This window comes from Grampus griseus, assembly GCF_964374135.1.
Source record: "Grampus griseus genome assembly, chromosome: 17".
NCBI lineage: Eukaryota > Metazoa > Chordata > Mammalia > Artiodactyla > Delphinidae > Grampus > Grampus griseus.
This window is the reverse complement of record NC_139011.1, coordinates 9,927,417-9,948,107: the sequence shown is the minus strand read 5'-3', so window position 1 is coordinate 9,948,107 and position 20,691 is coordinate 9,927,417. Positions and strand designations below refer to the sequence as shown.

The 20,691-nt window shown below is 47.0% G+C and overlaps 1 protein-coding gene across 3 annotated transcripts in view; it reads right to left on the bottom strand.

Moving 5' to 3' along the window:
• The window catches only part of ADCY8 (adenylate cyclase 8), a gene marked incomplete at both ends in the record, with an annotated part of 217,211 nt that overhangs the window by 12,953 nt on the left and 183,567 nt on the right, over positions 1 to 20,691 (bottom strand). For all 3 annotated transcript variants that reach the window (XM_082674757.1, XM_082674758.1, XM_082674759.1), the window contains 2 exons: positions 5,391 to 5,537; positions 15,496 to 15,654. In XM_082674757.1, the coding sequence (XP_082530883.1) occupies positions 5,391 to 5,537; positions 15,496 to 15,654 (306 nt within the window). The remainder of the gene's footprint in view (positions 1 to 5,390; positions 5,538 to 15,495; positions 15,655 to 20,691) is intronic.

Sequence of the window (20,691 nt, the reverse complement as noted above, 5' to 3'; positions counted from 1 at the left end):
GTATTTTTGCCTCTTGTATTTACTACTCAGCACCTAGACAGAGCCTAGCACACAGTAGGGATGGTGAATACCTGTATGGAAGAATGGGTACCATCCTTGCCATTTCCTCCATCCTCACCTGCAGTTTGGATTTTAACGCCAAGGAAGGGAAACCTTGGTCTCTTATTTAGCAACTGTGCTAAGAGAATAATGCTCTCTCTGCTTGTCCCCCCACCTCAAAAGTCCATGTCTTAGTCCCTGGAACCTATGGATATGTTACCTTACGTAGTAAAAAGGACATTGCAGGTGTGATTAAGTGAATGATTTTGTGATGGGGCAATTTCCTGGGTTATCTGTGTGGGCTTGTAATAGGGAAGAACAAATATGACTCCATATCAGATCCGTTTCTTTTACTTTAACCTTTGTATTCTATTGCTTTTGCTATAAGTTAATCACTAAAGTGATGCTGCCTATAGGCTTAAAGTATACATAATGGCCCATCTCCAGGAACACTGCCTCTCATGCCTGAGGATTAAGCTAAAATACCTTACTTTAAGCTCACAGGAAACATCCTGACCAGGCCCACCTATGAACGGCTGCAGGAAAGAGGAAATTAACACATCCCCTCCGGAGTCTGGCGGGAACCAGGACATATGTAACAACGTACTGCTTTCTTTTCTTTTTACTTTGCCTCCTTACTTCCCCCTCTTTCTTCTATAAAAGAAACTAGCACCCAAACCCAGGCAAGATGGTTCTTTAGGACACTAGTCCACCACCTTCTCTATCTGCTGGCTTTCTGAATAAAGTTGCTATTTCTTGTCCCAGCAACTCGTCTCTCCATTTATTGGCCTGTCGTGTGGCAAGCAGCATGAGCTTGGACTCAGTAACGGGCTCAAGGTAATCACAAGCATTCTTGTAAGTGAAAGAGGAAGGCAGGAGGCAGAGAAGATGTGACGGAGCAAGCAGAAGTCAGAGGGATATGATTGCTGGCTTTAAAGACAGAGAAAGGTGCCACGAGCCAAGCCGGATGGGGGCCTTTAGAAGCTGGAAAAGGCAAAGAAAGAATTCTCCCCTGGAGCTTCCGGAAGCAACACTGCCCTGCTGACACCTTGATTAGCCCTGTGAGATCCATTCTGGATTCTGACCTCGAATCTATAAGAGGATGAATTGCTGTTATTTCCAGCCACTAACTTTGTGGTCATTTGTTACAGCAGCCGTGGGAAGCTAATTCAGCAACTACTGGCTGAGCTTCTACAATGTCTGATGAACAAGACACATGAGGTCCTAGCCACCACGGAACCAACAGCCCAGGCAGGGGTGTCCGATGTTAGATAAATCATCACACTAACAGGTGTCCTGGCTCAGTTTTAGTAAAGTTTATGGTGGAACCATACCGGGAGTAGGAATAAAGAGGATGGATGATTTTGATAAAATCTGGACCACCTGGGACCGCTTCCCTGAGTGAGTGATTTCCAATTTCAGTTGTGAAGAGTGAGGGGGGTTTTTCTAGCAGTGGAGCTTGTGTAGTAGGAGGTGGGGAGCATGGAAAGGGTTGGCAGGGGCATCCAGACATGCCTTTGGCTGCCCACCTGCCTCCCTCTGCCCGCTTACAGCTGCACTTCCCCAGGGTCCTGGGGGAAGGGGAAACTCTTCCTTCCTCTCCTCTTCGGAACTACTTGGGTGAGGGCCAGCTTCAGGTCCAGGCAAAGCTACCTCCTCTTCAGAAGTTGATCAGGAGGCAGCAAGAGGCTTCGCTATTTCATTTACTAACCACAAGGCAACCTTATCCACTCTCTAGCTAAAAGCCTCTGGAGTCATAGTGGGGCTTCTAATCAGCCCCTTGTTCACCCTCTAGTCCGTGTGGAGACCCGAGACGTGAGAGGGCTCTTCAGCCTTCGAAGAGGCCGGGGCGGGGGTGGGGGTTGAGGAGCCCTGGTGCTGGGCTGTTGCAGACCCAGTCCTGGAGCATGTGCTCCGGGCAATGTTCAGCCTTCCTCGGAGCCAAGTTCCTGTGGTAATTGCATCAGCAAGAAGAGCAGTATGGTTACTGAAGGGGGTCTGGCTGGAGCTTAGTGAGGGCAGAATCTAGAGGGTCTCTTTTGACCCAAAGAAAGAAGGCAGGTCTGGGTGACCCAAGGACCCACGTGAGAAAGGCTGACAGTGCTTGGGGTTGGCAAGCCAGGGAAAGCCTTTTGTTTTTCCCCTTCCTGTTGATTACATTTTCTTCTTTCTTCCTTCTCCTCTGCTTCCTCTCTTCTTCTTCCTCCCCTTTGCCCCTCTTCTTTTTCTTCCTCCTTCTCGTCCCTGCTTCTCCTCTCTCTCCTCTTTCAGCTCTTTCCATCTCTCCTTTTTCCTCCTCCTGGTCTAGAGCTCAGCTTCCTGGACCAATTCCTTCTCTAAGCCTCTCCTACTTCCCTCTGCAAACACCCATCTCTACCACTAGGGGCGCTGTCCCCCATCGCTTTATCGGGAAGACTCCAGGGTATCTATCGATACAGTTTGGGCCACCAAGATACAGACTTACTTCACATTTATTTATTTCAGTTTAAAAACATGGAAGTGAGAATTTTGGGGATATGCGGTGCTATAGATTTTAAAATAAAACAAAGCTTGACGTCTCAACCTTCAGTCAGATTGAGCTTTTTACTAGAGTTATTTTAAAAAAAATTTTGGGGGGCTTCCCTGTGGCGCAGTGGTTGAGAGTCCGCCTGCCGATGCAGGGGACACGGGTTCGTGCCCCGATCCGGGAAGATCCCACGTGCCGCGGAGCGGCTGGGCCCGTGAGCCATGGCCACTGAGCCTGCGCGTCCGGAGCCTGTGCTCCGCAACGGGGGAGGCCACAGCAGTGAGAGGCCCGTGTACCGCAAAAAAAAAAAAAAAAAAAAAAAAAAAAAATTTGGAAGTATGTTTTGGATCGGACTAGTCCACCATCACCTTACTATTTGCCAGATGGTTTCTGTCTCCTATGAGTTAATTAGTTGACTAGTCACTTTAGTGAGCATCTGTTATAAGCATCTCTTATGTTCTAGGCAGAGTAGGAGCGCCTGGGGACTTAACAGAATACATAAGAGTATAATTTTTTTTTTGTTCTTTGCGGTACGCGGGCCTCTCACTGTTGTGGCCTCTCCCGTTGCGGAGCACAGTCTCTGGTCGCGCAGGCTCAGCGGCCATGGCTCACGGGCCCAGCCACTCTGTGGCATGTGGGATCTTCCCGGACCGGGACACGAACCCGTGTCCCCTGCATCAGCAGGTGGACTCTCAACCACTGCGCCACCAGGGAAGCCCAAGAGTATAATTTTTATCTTCACGAGTTAATGGCTTAGCACAGAGAATGGGATAAAGGTACCATTACCACAGAATCACCCTCCATTCTCCACATTGAAAGGCCCTCTATACACGTGTACTTACCACTGACTCCTTGTGTAAAGGGAACTCATAGTCACTCTCTCTCTCACTGGACTGTGAATCCATGAAAGGCAAGAAGTGACTGTGTCTTATTTATCTTGACTCCCATCCTCATTCCTAGGACAACTAAAACGGCCATTGTTGAGTTTATGACTCCAAAACCAGCACCATGAAATGCCAGTTAAGTGAAGATCAACGCACATGGTGATTAAAAATCCAAACAGTATGGCGGACCTGGGTGCAAAACTTGGCTTTGCCACTTAGTGGTGTGTGACAGTGGGCCCTCTTGGTGTCTCTGAATCTCAGCTTTGCTTATTTATAAAATGAAGGCTAATAATTCCTACCCTGTGGATTTGGTGTGAGGAATAAACAACAACTAAATGTTATATATGGAAAAAGTCAACATGTGGTAGACACCTGTGGAGATTAGTAAGAGGGGTCTCTGCCCCAGAACTAAGAGGCAGATTTGTAAACTGAAGGGTTTCATGCTCTATGATGGAAGAGTTTTCAGAGTGTAAGTTTTTCATTGAAAAAAGGGTGACAACGTTTACCTGGGTAGAGGGGGGATTAGAAGAGGCCTCACAGTAGAGATGATGTTTGAATGGACTGTTAAATGAGTACTAGGTTTTCTGCTGGCTGTGGAGCCAGGGAGAGAGGACGGGGTACGGTGAAGGTGGCATCATTTCTAGGCGGAAAGAGCAGCATGTGAAACTGCCTGGTGGGCTTGTGATGGCTTCTAAGTAGGGAGATGGTGCTGGATGGTGGACCAGGTGGCATATGGCGGGAGGTAAGGCTGGAGAGGATACAGGAGCAGTAAGTGCAAAGCCTCGGTGGCCTTCTGAGGAACTGGCAAAGGGAGACACCAATGGGTTTTGGGTTTCAAAGGAATGTGACAAAATACTCCAGCTTTTGGTGATTGGTGATGGTCAGATGCAGGAGGGTGAATGGTAAGACGACTGTGGTCATGCAGGTGAGAAACGATATGGCCTAAAGCAAGATAAGGGCAGCTTTGACTGTGAGGTGGTGAGGGGACTCCACAGGACTGTCTAGATGGAAGGTGGGGATTAAGGGAGAGAACTTTGTCTAGGGTGATGGAGTAGATGCCGTTGGTACCCAACTCAGCTCTCCTTTATGGGGTCATCCTCCAGAGTGCCGTCAGGGCTGGCTGCTGACAACGTATTGCTGTACCCATTCTTCGGGAAGAGCCCTGGAAGCCCCCTGGCTGGCGATGCCTGGGAGATCACACATACCCACCAGGGCAGCCCATGGCCAATGGCTGACCAATACAGGTGTACAAAAGGCTTGACTCAGTGGCAACCACTCTGTGGTACCACTTATACTCCTGCGCTCCCTGGGAAATCAGGCTGAGGATGGTAGACGTTAGCTGAACCCACCCTTTTGCTTGGCTTCTTCCCTGGCATTTTCTCAATCACTCACTAACCTCCCGTCTCAGGTTTAGGCATGTGGATGGACACAGGTGTCCTACTTCAAGCTGGGGTGTGAAGAGGGGAAGAGACCCACTCCTGCTAAGTCTATTGATGTAAATAAAGTTCAGCATGAGTATCCCCCTTGTTCCTGGAAACTGGAAGAAGAAAGTACCATCTGGGGTATGTTTATATTTTGATTAGGTCTCTGACCAAATGCTAATTGATGGTTTTATTGTAATTTGAGCAGATGGAGAAATGTCCCCATCAGTGCCCAGTCTCTGTGATGCTAGTGCCTGCACAGCACTGGCCTCCGATCAAGTCCTGGTTTTGCCATTTGCTAGTTATGTGACATTGGCTTAAGTTTCTAACCTCTTTGAAGCTCACATTCCTGATCCTCCAGGAGCGAAGACAGGGTTTATCTTGTGTGATAATTGTGTTAACTAAATTAGATGATACCTGTTTGTGTTTACAATGCAGTCTGGAATTCTTTAAGTGCAGAAATCGGTTACAATGAACAACACAATGCTACGACAACATGAGGCTTATTTGTGATTGTAAATTTCTCAGGCTTCTGTTTACCTCATCGAAGTCGGCAATGATCTCATTCAGCAGGCGTAGGCATTCCACTCCTTGGTTGTTCATTTCAGTCTGAGAGTAGAAGTCTGCAAACCCTGGGATGGAGGCAAACATCACCCCAACGGCATCATAGGATTGAGAATACAGCTCCTGGACAGAGAGACACACAGAGGGAGTCAGAAACAGTCATCAGAGGTGAGGGTCTGCAGTGACGCTCCCCGTGTGTACCTGCCCCTGAAGGCATGCACAGGTACCCATAGAGAGGACAGAGAATGGGGGCTCTGACATCATCTCATCGACACCTTAGCGTCGTCACCACGGGGGCTGTGACCATTGAAAATTCATGGTCTCCGGCCTCAGTTGGGCCCAGAGTTCCACCTGCCCATCATTTTTTCCTCGGTCAGCTTCCTTTTCTGTTCTCCCCAGTGGCTATAGTCCCAACACACACCACTCTCCTTAACTTCACTGTCCGCTTGATTCCCCTCAGAAGATGATCTTGTCTCTGAGGCTCTCACGTTCCAAACTCATATAATCAGGTAGTTCACTGTATTTTCATCTCCTCTGCTTCAACTCCAGACAATGCATTTTCCCTTCTCCTGATGAAGATCAATGCTTCTTCCTCATCTCTCGATCCCCCTCTAACTTCTTCAGCAACGTCCTCCTACAGTGGATCCTTTTCTTTCTTCTTTCTTTCTCCTCTCCTCCTCCACTTCCTGTAAGTGTCTCCTATAAGAAAAAGTACAAGGTGCCCTGGAGCCTGCAGACGCTTGACTACCAGCCTATCTCTCTTCATTCGCATCCATACTTCTCAAACTAGTTTTCTCCGCTGCCTGTTCCTACTTTTCTCCATGTCCATTCACATCTCAGGCTGAAACGAAATGAAACTGGAGCAGGTCAGACTGCCAGACAAAATGGGAAAACCTCTACACGAAGCCCTGTCCAAGTCTTCCTGGACGCTCTTGCAGATTGGTGTGGTGATCACAGCCAAGTTCATAAGTCTCCTGACTTTCTAGTTATACCGCATCTGTTTTCCTTGTGCCTGGCCCCTTCAAGGATTTATTTTTTGCTTATCTACTGTCTTAAATGTTGGTGATTGCTACGGTTCTGTCCTTGACTCACTGCGTGGTTCAAAGTTGACATCCTTCCCTGGGCTATCTCGTTCACTCTCAGCCTTTCACGTGTGAGTCCCTAAAATCCTATTTCCAAGTCGGTTCTCCTTGGGCTTCAAGCTCCTGTGTCTCGTGCTGGGCTGCCCTTGCACTCCTCAGATCATAAATGCTGCGCCTGAATGCATCTCCTCTCCACCTAGAACTGTTCCTGATACTTCATTCTCTGACTCAGTTGGTGGCACTAGCATTGACAAGTCATCAAAGTTAGAAACCCTCAGAGTCAACCTTGACTCTTTCTTCCTCATCATATTCAGATTCAACAAATTACCAAGGCTGCCTGGGTTTCTTTGTGTCGCCTAAATATTTTTTTCTAACCCTCCCATCATTTCTTTCTATCAGGCCCTTCCTGTTTTCCTCCTTGACTATTAATGTGAGAGCCTAGTCCTGGGTTCAGGACTGGTCTTATCTCATCCAAAGGCATGTTCCATCTGGCAGCCAGGGTGATATTTCAATGACACAATATTGACCATGGCTCTCCTGTTCTTAAAGCCCTCCAACTGCCCTCGGGACAAAGCCCCCGGGACACATGAGCACGACACATATTCACATATTCCTGCACTCCCCTCCTCCTGTCTCTTCAGCTTCATTGCCTGCAATTCCCTGTGTGGGACCTTGTGTCCCAGCAACACCGAAGCATTTGTGCTTTTTGTGCCCACTGTAGCGGATGCTGTACGTGCCCGGTCTGCTTTCTCTCTTCCAAGGTCCGGCAGTCAGCCAGCCCTTGCGTTTCTTTGCATGGAGTTTTTCTGTGGCCACTGGAGGGCACTCTGCCCACATGAGCTGCAGGCTGAAAGCTCTGGGAAATCAATGCCCCCTCAGGAGCTGCTCTTAACAAATGACTGATGGGAACAGGTGTAGAGTCCTCAGCAACTTCACGCCTTGGGCCAGATAACTCTGAGGGATGCTTTGTACACCACTGTCCGAATTCTCCACTGGGATTCAGTTCCAGTCGCCCACAGAGGTAACTAGTCTGATACTGCCTCATTAACGGGTTACTTTCCTTCCCCGACCTTCCTTCTTACTCTCCTGTCTACCTGGGTGGGCTTCCTGGGACCACTTCCAAGCAAATTACTTGCACTCGAATCTTTGTCTGAAGGTATGCTTCTGGAAGAAGCGAAACGAAGACGCACACGCTTCAATGCTTTCATTTTTTACCATCTGTCCCTGGATGGGATATGTCCTTCCTTCCTTGCAATAGCATCCCCAACCAGGCTAACTCTTGTTTTCTGCCTTTACTAGCCACCTAGGTACGCTGTCTTCCTACAGACCTTCCCAGACTCACCGATGGGGGCAGGAGGCTGACTCGGGCTGTGGCAGCACCTGGGTAACTCTACACAGAGCCCTCACCACCTGCATTATTGCCTTTAAAATGTCCATCTCTTCCTTTATGTGTGGAGTCTTCGAGGGCAAAGACTCCATGCCATTTACATCTTAGTTCTTTCAAATCATCCAATTAGTATGTCCTGGATGCCTGCAATGTAATGCGTGCCCTATACAGGGTCTGGTACGAGGCAAACATTCAGCGTTTTGTTGAGTTAATGACTCCTTCGCCTGTGTAGGAAACATTAAAGCTTACGAAGCACTTTCATATGAATTCAAGGCTTTAGCCCTTGCAATTACCCTGTGAAGTAGGTACGATGATTATACCCACTCTACAGATTAGCAAGATGAACAGGGAGGAGTTAAGGCATTGGGATCACGCTGTTGGTAGCGGAAGAGAGGGAGCTAAAGACGTCCAGGGTCTTCCTCACTCTGCATACCTGGGTGAAAGATGGTGTCCCTGATTCACGATCAGTTGACTTGAGCTTCAGTGTAGAAGGATCTGAACAGATGCTTTCATTCGTCTTTGTTCAAAAGAGCAGAGGTGGGGGCTTCCCTGGTGGCGCAGTGGTTGGGAGTCCGCCTGCCGATGCAGGGGACGCGGGTTCGTGCCCCGGTCCGGGAGGATCCCACATGCCGCGGAGCGGCTGGGTCCGTGAGCCGTGGCCGCTGAGCCTGCGTGTCCGGAGCCTGTGCTCCGCAGCGGGAGAGGCCACAGCAGTGAGAGGCCCGCGTACCGCAAAAAAACAAAAAAACAAACAAAAAACCCATAAAAGAGCAGAGGTGGCTGGTGACCAGCTGGATTGGGTTGGGTTGCGGGGCACTGCGGATTGTAGCCAAGGAGTAGAGCAATGGTACATGTTTCTGAGGCTGGGCCATTCACCTTGGCCTTGAACAATGGAGTGATACTGCAGGAGGAGTCTGACTGTCTGCTGTATGGGTCCAAGAACCTGCATAAGCAAACCTACAGAACCGCATCCTCCAAATGGCTGTGATATGGTGGGAAAGAAAACCCTCTGTTTACTCAGTTTCCTATTGTATTAGTTTGCTCAAGCTGCCGTAACGAAGTGCCACAGACTGGGTGGCTTAAATGTCACAAGTTTATTTTCTCACAGCTCTGGGGTCTTGGAAGTCTAAGATCAAGGTGTTGGCAGGGTTGGTTCCTCCGGAGGGTGCTCCCCATGGCTTGCACGTGGCCTTCTTCTCCCTGTACCTTCATATGATGTCTCTTCGATGTGTGTCTGTGTCCTAATTTCCTCTTCTTATAAGGGCACCAGGCACATTAGACGACCTCATTCTCCTTCCCCCTCCCTCGGATCTTCTACCCAGTGTCCCCCGTTGATGACCCCCAGCTGGGTGCCAGAGGGCTTGCAAGGTCATTGACGTGGTCCATGCAGGTCGGCCTCGCCCCCTCCAAGCCAGCAGGGAGAAGGGGGTGGGGGGACTTGGAGGGGCACATGGGAGAGCTCCAGCCACCTGCCCACACCTTTAAAGATGTGCCCATTGATTGGACTTGCTCCAATCAACCACTCTGAGTGTGCCATCTGTTTCTTTCTATTTTTGGTTCAAAGAAAATAAAAACACTGTAAACTGGGGAGGGATTGATGAGTATAGAAGGCTATTATTGTTTTATCGTCATCCGTCTCTGGCTGGATGTACAGGTTTGGGCTTCGCAGAGGATTCTGAGTGTATGAACGCTTCCCCCTCCGCCCCCCACTCGGAAGCCAAGGTGAAGACTTTGGTCTCCTCTTTGCACAGGGAAGCAGAGTCCAGTCCTTCACCGGCCCAAGCCTGGCTGATTCCAAGCCCTGTGTGTCTTATACTGAGTTAAGCCACCTCTCTGCAGGGGAGGAACCATCTCTGAGACGGTTGTCCTCATTGCATCCTCAGGTCTCCACTCAAACGTCATGTCCTCAGAGAGACCTTCCATGACTCCCCAGTGTACATGCCCCCTCTTCACACATGCTGTTCCCTTATTTAGCTTCCTCTACCCTCGCAGAACTTAGCACTACCAGGCTCTATGTTACATGTATATGTGTCTGTTTTCGCAGGAAAACATGTGCCTCATAACAGAAATGACTTTGCCTTCTTTGTTCACCGTTTGAACCCCAGGATCTAGAATTAACTCCTGGCACATGGTTGGCCCTCAAGAAATCCTTGCTGGACGAATGACTGAATGAGTGTGTGAGAGGTGGGGCTGGGAGTGGGAAAAAGTAATGACGGCTCATAATTGTCAGAAATAATAATAGCAACAACCGGGATGCTCGTAAAACGTGCCAAACCCCACTTGAGCCCTTTACGCACAATAACACATGTAAAGGTTGTAACATACAGTTGGGAAGTACTGTTACTTTGGAGATGAGGAAAATGAGGTCCGGAGAGGTTCACCACTTGTTCACGGTCACAAAATAGTGAGAGGAAGAGCCAGGACGGAATGCAAGGCACCAGACTTTCAAGTGCACCGAATGACTTTTCTCTACTGAGCCCCCCTCACAGCCGGCTGCCTTGGACACTTCCCGTGCTCCTACCCAGCTGAATTCTCACACCAACTCAGCAACGTTGGTATCATTTCCTCATCAGCTGGATGACAAAATGGACTCAGAGAGGTTGGGTAAGCTGCCCCAAGTCACACAGCTGGTTAGTGGCAGAGATGGAATTTGTGCTGTGCGGACTGTCCAGCACCTGAGACAGCTGCCCTTGTCAGTGTCCTTTCAGCAGGTCTAATAAGCCAGGATGAGTGAGCAGGTTTCCTGGGACTCAGCGAGAGCCTGCCTGACACGGATGACCCAGCCCAGCTGGCCTTATCAGCAAGAAAGTCCCTGCCTGGGGTGGTGAGTGCTATTCTAAGCCAAAAGTCCAGTGGTACCGCAGAAGCTGCCAGAACCTCTGTGTGGGTGACACAGAGGTTGGCCCTGGAACAGACTCAGACAGGATGCTCCGGAGGGCGAGGCTCTGTCCACTGCCCTGTGCTTGGATGCTTTGAGCCACCTCTTGTCACTGCTCCCCCTTCTCTGCCACTCACGCCCTAACAGCAAGGTGGAGGGAAAAAAACCCAAAATTCGGCTTTGAAGTTACACATACCTGGACTTGAATCCCAGCTCACTACGCACTAGCTTTGTGACCCTGGGCAAGTTCCTTTACTTCTCTGAGCCTCAGCTTCTTCATCGATGAAATAGGGATAATCATTCTTATGTCCTTATTGCCTGCATCCACGGGCACTGCTGTTGCCCCATGAAAGCTGGAACCCAAACTCACAAATGTCCCCTAATCAGATATTCAGAGGTTTGTATCACAGTTCAGGTTTGTAGCAAGAGGAGAAGATAAAAATGCCTCTTATGGAAACAGAGCACAAAATTGGGAGTTCTTGCAGGCTACAGCTGTCCTGCCTCTGCCTGTCACCCCTTCACATCTTACACTACTCTGCCTGTGTCTCCTACACACACACACAGACACAGACACATACAAACACTGACGTTTTCCACTCATACATGCCTATTTACACACATCTCAATGCTTCTGAACACCTACACAGTACAAGTCCTGCCACACAGACACCTCCCATAACCATCATGCACACACGCACACACTCCCTCATCGGGACAGACTCCCAGGGGCAGCATGGGTAGCAGCACAGTAACGGGGTAACGTGGCACAGATGGAAGAAATCTGAGGGACTGGATCAGAGCCATAGCTTAAATAGAGGTACATCACGGACCTCTCTGAACCCCAGTTTCTTCATCGCTAACGTGGGGATGACAGAACGCTCCTCTTATGGTTGTGAATAGAATGAAAGATCATTTTCATCCATTGCCTGTCTTAGTACCTGGCACACAGTAGGTGTTCAGAAAATGGTATTACATCATAATGTGTACATTCTCCAGGCAATGTGAAATTTTTCTCTGTTTAAGCCTAGCCGAGTATGAACTGTTTAAATATTTACAAAGCCACAAATAAGCCTGACAAGACTTTCTACTGAAAATGTCTTATACATGGGATTAAGGCTGAACCTGACACTTATTTTGCTCCAGGGGGTTTGGCCCGAATAACAGCTGATGACTTGGGGTCTTGGCGTCTCTGGTTGGTTTCCTTCCTTTCAGGATGAAGCCAGTGCATTCTTTCTCTTCCCCACTGGTTCCAAATATCTCTTTGTTTTGGTGTCTTGATTGAAAGGAGCTTTCCTCTCGTGCCTTTTCGGGGCTTCCCTCTGAGGGCTCCAGTGTTTCATCTGCCCCGTCTGCTGGTCACGGTTGATGTACAACGACACTCTCTCTGCTCTCCTGGCTTTGTTAAGAAGCTCTTGTAAGAAATCCCCTGACCTTAGGGGGCCTTAAGGAAACCAGGCCTGAACCCAGCTCCAGAGAACTCCATCTGCTGAGGGTGTTTGGTGCCTTCATCTACATCCAAGAGACTCTCAAGGGCCCGAGTTCATCAAGAGCTGATTGTTCAAGCAGCACATGACTCATGCCCTTGGCTCCTCTCCCACTGGTCTTCCTGCAGATGCTTGGATGGGAGATGAATGCTGCAGGTCTCCGCCAGTTCTACCCTAAGGCAAAGGTCACAAACCCAAATGTCTTCAGGGGACCAGCAGGTAACATAAGTGTCAGGATAAGGGTGGATACATTGGAGAGCCCATTCCACGCCTAAAGGCAACAGATCTACCAATTAAAACAAACATGCAAGCCAACCAACCAACCAGCTGCTGGCTTGCTGATCAGATCGTCTCAGAGGCAGCCAGTTTGTGACCTTTGTCCTGTGGGTTTTGCATCCCCTGTTTAGCTTAGTTTGAAAATCCATATTGGAATGGTTGTCCTAGTGCAGTCTCCCAGACAACGGACTTGGCCTTTGTAGCATCCTGGGCAAGGGCTCTCCTCTCACCACTTGAAAGTTTCAGCAAGGGAACTCACCATTCCAGTTCTTCCACAAATCTTTAACGTGCAGGACCACAGGGGAGGTAAACTGTGCCGCGAGGACCAGTGGTGACCAAGGCTGATGTGGGCCCCGCCCTTGTGGGTCTCCATCATCGCAAGGTTCCTCATGACGCAGAGCACAGAGATATCCCCTGTGGACTGTCCGTTCGCCCTCTGGAGTCTCATTGCGTAAGGCCAGTCCCTCTCCTGGGATAACTGTTCAGGCATTTAAAGGCATCTTTCACTTCCCTCTTGAGTTACCTTTTTCTAGGTGGTTAAAGTGTGAGCCAAATGGTTTGATTTTTTTTTTTTTTTTTTGGCGGTACGCGGGCCTCTCACTGTTGTGGCCTCTCCCGTTGCGGAGCACAGGCTCCGGACGCGCAGGCTCAGCGGCCATGGCTCACGGGCCCAGCCACTCCGTGGCACGTGGGATCCTCCCGGACCGGGGCACGAACCCGTGTCCCCTGCATCAGCAGGTGGACTCTCAACCACTGCGCCACCAGGGAAGCCCATGGTTTGATTTTTTTTTTCATTTCTCATCTCCCACATCCACTCCGTTATGGAGCCCTATTGACTCCAACTTGCAAAGGTACCTGGAATTCATCCACTTCTCTCCATTTTACTGCCAAATCCTAGGCCTCCTCAGCAGGCTCTTTCCTGGGCTCTTTTAGGGTCTGCTAACTGGCTTCTGGTCTTGTGACCCTTTTATCCATACTCTATCAGCAACCAGTCAGATTAGGGAACACTTGAATTTTCCAAAGGTTCCCGTAGCACTTAAAAGGGTGCCCCCAACCCTGCTATAGTCCATAAGACCTGACTGCCAGGCCCTGGCCCAGGCTTTCCTCATATCACTCACTACCCTTCATCCTTGGAATGGGTCGAATAGTGTACCCCTCAAATTCATGTCCACCCAGAACCTCAGAATGTGCCCTTATTTGGAAACAGGGTCTTTGCAAATGTTATCATAGAGAGAGCCCTAAATCTAATGATTAGTGCCCTCATAAGACGAGAGGACACATGTCCTTATAAGGAGGGAGAAGGCCATGTGACCAACGCAGAGATTAGAGTGATGGGGCCACAAGCCAAGGAGCACCTGGGGGCCACCAGAAGCTGGAAGAGGAGCAAGGATTCTTCCCTAGAGACTTCAGAGGGAGCTTGCTGTTGGCACCTTGATTTCAGACTTCTGTCCTCCAGAACTGTGAGAGAATGAACTTCTGCTGCTTTTCGCCTTGCAGTTTGTGGTATTTGCTGTAACAGCCTTGGGAAACCGGTACAGTTTCTTACCCTGGCCTTCCTGTTCACCCCAAGCCCATCCTCGCCCTGTGCCTCTGCTTGTGCTGTCCTCTCTTTCCTGGACGGTCCTGCCTCTTCCCCACTCTCTTGGTATGACTTGGTCCTTCCTATCATTCAGCCACAGATCAGACGTGGCCTTCTCTGAGCGGCTCCCCCGACCACACCTGCCCTGGCCAGTTGCTACCAGCAGGTGGTCTTTGTTCACCCATCAGAGCACCCGTCATAATGTGAGGTGCCCTCACGACGTGTTTCTGAACTAGCTTGTTATCTGTCTGCCCCCACTTGAATATAAGCTACATGACGGCAAGTCCTTGTGTATCTAATTCACCACGAGAGTCCCAGAGCCTTTTAGGGGGCTGGCATGGTGCCTATACCACAGTCTGTGCCTCATAAATATTTTTTGAATGTTTGTTGTGACTCAGATTCCTGGAAGGTTTAGTTTGCTTTGCTCAGAGAAAGCTGCCCTTTTGTGGTCAAAGGCTAAGCCATATCTCACTTATTTTAGTGCCCTCAATCTTCATCCATGTTGTAGCATGTGTCAGAATTTACTTCTTTCTTTTTTTAAAATTAATTAATTATTTATTTTTTTGGCTGCGTTGGGTCTTTTTTGCTGCATGCGGGCTTCCTCTAGTTGTGGCGAGCGGGGGCTACTCTTCGTTGCGGCGCGCGGGCTTCTCATCGCAGTGGCTTCTCTTGTCGCGAAGCATGGGCTCTAGGCACACGGGCTTCAGTAGTTGTGGCTCGTGGGCTCAGTAGTTGTGGCTCACGGGGTCTAGAGCGCAGACTCAGTAGTTGTGGCGCACAGGCTTAGTTGCTCCATGGCATGTGGGATCTTCCCGGACCAGGGCTCGAACCCATGTCCCCCTGCATTGGCAGGCGGATTCTTAACCACTGCGCCACCAGGGAAGTCTCTACTTCTTTTTAAAGACTGAATAACATTCCACTCTATGTATAGACCACATTTTGCTTATCCATTTGTCCCTTGGGCACTTTCAACTTTTGGCTGTTTTAAATAGTGTTGCTATGACTATGAATGTGCAAATATCTCCTTGCGACCCTACTTTCAATCCTTTTGGTTATATAACCCCGAACTGGAATTGTTTTACACACACACACACACACACACACACACACACACACACGCATAAAACTTTAAAATGCCAGTTCAGTCTTGCCCTGGAGATCTTACTACATCCATCCTACACGTGAGGTACCGGATGCTGGGGAGGCCGTGTGTGCATCTCACCGTGCTGGACAGTTTGGGTGGCCTGGCGCCACGTGCTTGGCCTGGCCTCCATGCTCACGGTCTCACAGGAGGACAGGGAAATCCTCCCCGAGCTTGGGATAAGTGACCAGTGTGTCCAGTTGCAGCCCTCCCGCGGCAACCCTTCCTCCGGGTCCAGGCCAGCCTGGGCTCACCTCATTGTCGCGGTCCTTCTCCAGGAAGTGGCGGGCCACGTGACTGGGCAGGATGTTCCGGAGCATGTTCTCATTGTGTTCCCTCAGCTCCTTCATCTCGTTGATCTCCTCTTTGGCCTGAACTCGCCAGAGGAAGTCCAGGCGTGCTGTGTACTCCAGCTGCGGTTCAGGGGACAGAAGGGGAAGGAAAGCTTTCAGGCACACACACGTGGGAGGCGGACAAGGCTTCTCCAGAACTCCTGACAGACGAAATAGAGCCTGAGCTGAACATTCTGGGAGGCCTCTTGCCTGACATGAAGAGATCAGAATGTGATAGATTTCACAGGGCCGTGTACCTCCCCTTCCTAGGATTACGGCACCTATGATTCTGTAATTGTTTGTGGCCTCCACTGTACTGTAAGTGCTATGAGGTCAGGGGTCCTCTCACCAGCTGAGCATCACGTCCTTACCGTGTAGCAGTGTGCCTGGCACAGGGAAGGCGTTCTGTCACTATTTGTTTACTCAACAAATAAGTTACAATAATAAAGACAGCTAACACTTAGATGGTGCTTTTTGGATAGTACCAGGCACTATTCTACGGAATATACACGTATTAACTCCTTTCATCCATACAGCAAACCTCATAGGAAGGTATTATTATAGATCCTTATTTTACAGATGAGAAAACTGAAGCAAACTGGTGAAGTCACTTGACCAAAGTCACACACTTATTAGTGGGGAAGCCAGGATTTGAGTTTAACCCCAGAGTCCAATTCTAGAGTCTGAGCTCAGTTGAGGCAACAAGGAAGAAATGTATGAGCTAATAATGGAAGGATAGTGGATTTAGTTGTGAGACCAACATGGCCTAGAGTCCTGGTCCCACATTCAAGCACTCTAACCTGGCCTAGTATCTACATCTCTGTTTCCTCATCTCTAAAATTGGGATGAACACTCATGACCAGGCAAGCTTGGAATAGGAATTATTTAGAAAGTTATAGGTAGAGCATGGGACTCATAGTAGGTATTTAATAACCATTAGTTCCCTCTTGTCCTAGCATCCCTTTTCATTGGAAAGTGGAGAGCTTCCTTTCTAAAGAATTTCACAAACTATACTTACCACAGCTTTGGGAAATGTCATTATTTCAAAGACTATAACTATTAAAATGAACAGTATTCTGCACCATTAAACACATGGTTAGATGCCCTGAATTCAAGCGCTTAAGGAAATTCAGCTAGCTCTTTTCTTTCTCTTACGTGCAAATCTCAGTGGATGGCAAAAGTATGAGAAAACAGAGGTGCAAGGTTATTCATTCAGCAGAATTTGTAATAGCAAAAGCTGGAAACAATCCAAGTGTTCATTTTGTTGGTTGAATAAACTATTATATACAGCTATAAAAAGAAACAAAGAATATTTCTCTGTACGTACTTTGATGGGCTGGCCTCTGAAACGGAGAAATGCATGCAAAGTTTGCCATTATTGATCTAAGGAAAGGACATATCTACATCTCTCTCTCCATATATATATATTTCTTAATTTATTTATTAAAACATTGAGGTGTAAAAAACCCGTAAGAAATCATTACAGATGAGATGAGGAAGGGAAGCCTAGGGAGGGGAAATTGGGATAGAATTTAAACTTTTAAAATGGTATCTTGTTTTATAAACGTGACTTTTGAATCATGGAAATATTTTACTTAATTATAAAACTAAATGGATTTTTTAAAAGCTCTGTGAAAACAAACAAACAAACAAATGAAGCTACAGGCACAACCACACAGAGAGGAACTATTCCAAATGCCTTTTAACACAATAATTTGATGGTACATTCGTAGGGAGAAATACTCTGAGGCTAGAAACAAGAATCTTAAAAGCGTTTATAACAATCACCTTGTAGGTGGTGGTGTTTGTAGTATTATTGTTAGATTATGGTATCTGAATTATAGGATAAAGCAAGTGAATAACTGTGTTGGTGTCACTGAGAACTCGAATTTTGGGGAAGGGAAAAAGGAGATGCGGATATAAGATTGATGAGGTTAAGTCCAAAGCCTAGCGTCCTATGAAAACTGGAAGGTATCACTATGAACTTATGATCTATATGTATCTCCTGGCTCTGCCTACTGAAATCAAGGTCTAGAAACAATGAAAACCTAGTAGCAATGAATCATCCCAGTGTCCAGATTGTGGTTTCAAAATATCAATTCCTACAAAAGGGACCTTGTACTCTTTGCAGAAAAGGCTGAAATTTAGGGAGGAAAATGTACAAGCTTGGAACATTTTTTGGTACCAGAAAGCAAGTAGTCAAGAGAAACTGGGGTTATGTTGAAAGGAGTAGACCACCCCACTGTCAAATATATGGCAAGTTGAACTTTAATAAGAATAATAATTGCAATGGATCGAAATGAAAGACAAATGCAAAAGTTCATAGTGACACTTAAAACATAGAACCTCATCAATCGCATCTTGATGATGCTCAGGAACTAGCTTATTGGGAAACTTGGAAAAAATTTATAGGTGAATTAAGCGTTTACCCCGCCTTTGCTTTATGAGCTGTACTTGAAGGTAACAACTAGTTGGCGAGCAGAAGTTTCTCATTTTTTGCGGTACGCGGGCCTCTCACTGTTGTGGCCTCTCCCTTTGTGGAGCACAGGCTCCGGACGTGCAGGCTCTGTGGCCATGGTTCACGGGCCCAGCCGCTCTGCGGCATGTGGGATCTTCCCGGACCCGGGCACGAACCCGTGTCCCCTGCATCGGCAGGCGGACTCCCAACCACTGCGCCACCAGGGGAGCCCGAGAAGGTTCTCTTTAAAACTGTATTCCAGCTAGCAAATTATGAAATATTGATAGAATTGGAATATCACTACCTAGAATATAAATGAATGTAGGTTATTATTGTCAAGAGCTGCTAATATCACAAAAGAGAGATAAGCAGACATTATATGCCTCTTAATAGTAGTTCACAAAATTAACCAATTAAATCTTTTTGCAGAAAAAAATTGAACTTGAATCTCACCAAGTTTCTAGATATAACTACCAATATAGGAAAAACAAAGGACAGAGGGATGTGTTAAATACCCCTATAAAGGGTGCAATCAACAAACTCTAGACTGAGAGACATTCTAGAGGTCAGTGACTCTCACAAAATATTGCAAAAAAAAAAAAAAAATGGAGGGTGGTTCTTTAGAGTAAAAAGAAATGAGAGACATATCAATCAATGGCGATATATGGACTTAAGTTGGATCCCAACTGAAACAAAATTTAAAAAAATATAAACTAATTAGGAAATTGAAACATTGCCTAAAGTCTTGAACATATGAAAGAGTTACTGTTTTATTTTTTAAAGTGTGTTAATAGTATTGTGATTAGGCTGAAATTCTCTTTTAGATGCATATTGAATTATTTACAGATGAAATGATAGGACATTTGGAATTTGCCGCAAAATAACTGGGAAGGAGCAGTGAGCAAAATAAATAGGGATGTAGATGAAAAAAGACTGCACATGAGCTGGTGACTGTCGAAGCTGTGAGTTCATTATACTATTTTACATACTTCCGTATATGTTTGAAATTTTGCATAAGAATAAATTTTTAAAAACGTAAGCGGTGGCTGCAGGTTGTATAAAAGAATGCTAGTCCTGTTCTACCATGTTGCTGTGTGACTGTGGGAAATTCATTCAACTTCTTGTATTTTGGTTCCCCTTCTAAAAAATGAGGATAATTGCCTTCATCTCGTTTAATGCGAGACATGGATTATCATACGGTCTATCGTATGGACCAAAAGGCATGATGTATGCAAAAGAATTCGGAAATGTCTAAAATGTAGATTTATCGAGTATTACTATGAATTTAAGGTGTCTGTGGATGAAATCTGATCGAAACTATGCTTTCAATTTTTTTTTCCCTCCAGACTTAAGAGCATCGAGTTTTGATTTGTCAAGTTGCAGGACAGGATTTTATCCACAATTTTTTCCAAATGAAATGTTTCATTTCCACCCTTAAAAAATGCAGTGTTGGTTAAAGCAAGAGATCATTTTTAAAATTTCTTTCCTGTTGAAATACTCTCATCCGACTAAATTTAAATCAGAGCTATGAGTAGGGAAATCTGGAGTTCAGAAGTTGACTTAAGCAAGAATTTTCCAGTTGCGAGACAAGAACGTACTTTACATTTTGACTGCAGGTCACTGCATCTAAGGCATGTTCATAAAGAGATATTTTAGTCCAAGTACAGTCCTATCTCTTCACAAAGCCAGTCTCGTGAAGGCATGTGTCACATATTTTTTAGACGTCCATGGAAGGAAAGTATTCCGTTTCAGTTTACTGAGTACCTACTATGTGCTAGGGGCTGGGCATATGGAGATAAGCAAAACAGTCTCTTTGTCAGCTGAGTGGTGATAGAAGAGCACAAAAAAGAAAGAGATCATTTCAACACAGTGTGGTCAGAGCAGACATGAAGAGCAAAGCAAAGCAAAGCACTGAGTTTTTAAAAGTGACCATTCTTCAGCATTTGCTCAAGAAATGTCAATTGATTTGGAAGTGCACTCTCCTAATTTTTACCAAATCATTTAGGAACCGGCTACATGAAAAGAGTACCAAGGGAACTAATACACATTGTTCATATGTTTTGTGCCAGGCTCTTATCACAGAAAGATAACTAACACTGGCCGGGTTCTTGCCTTGGACCAGGCACTGTTCTGAGCACTCCGTAAGTACTGAAGGTCATTTAATCACACAACAGTTCAACGAGGTAGGTACTTTATTATACCCATTTCACAGCTGAGGAAATGGAGGCATGGTAAGGTGAAGTCAGGTGCCCAAGGACTCACAAATAGAGGCTGGGATTTGAACTCAGGGCATTTTGGCTCCAAGCTGTGGCTCTGAAGCCCTATAATCTACGTCTATGACCTCATTCAGCTGTTCTCCAACTCTCAATAGATAACTATTAGACTTTTCATTTTGCAGGTAAAGAAATGGCAGGTCTGGGCTGTTGAGCATCTCAAGGTCACCTGTTCTCCCAGCAGCACTGCTGGGATGCAAACTTAAGAATTTCGTTCCAAGGCTTGGGTCTTTCTTTCTAAGCTGCACAATTCCAGTGCCTGTCTTTATCAGACCTAGAAGTAAGTGACTGGAGACCTGACCTCATTAATCTCTGTCTCCGTGCGCAGGTGTGACTTCCTCTGCTCTAAAGGGAGATGCTGAGGCAAAGCCCAAATCTCAGGGCTGC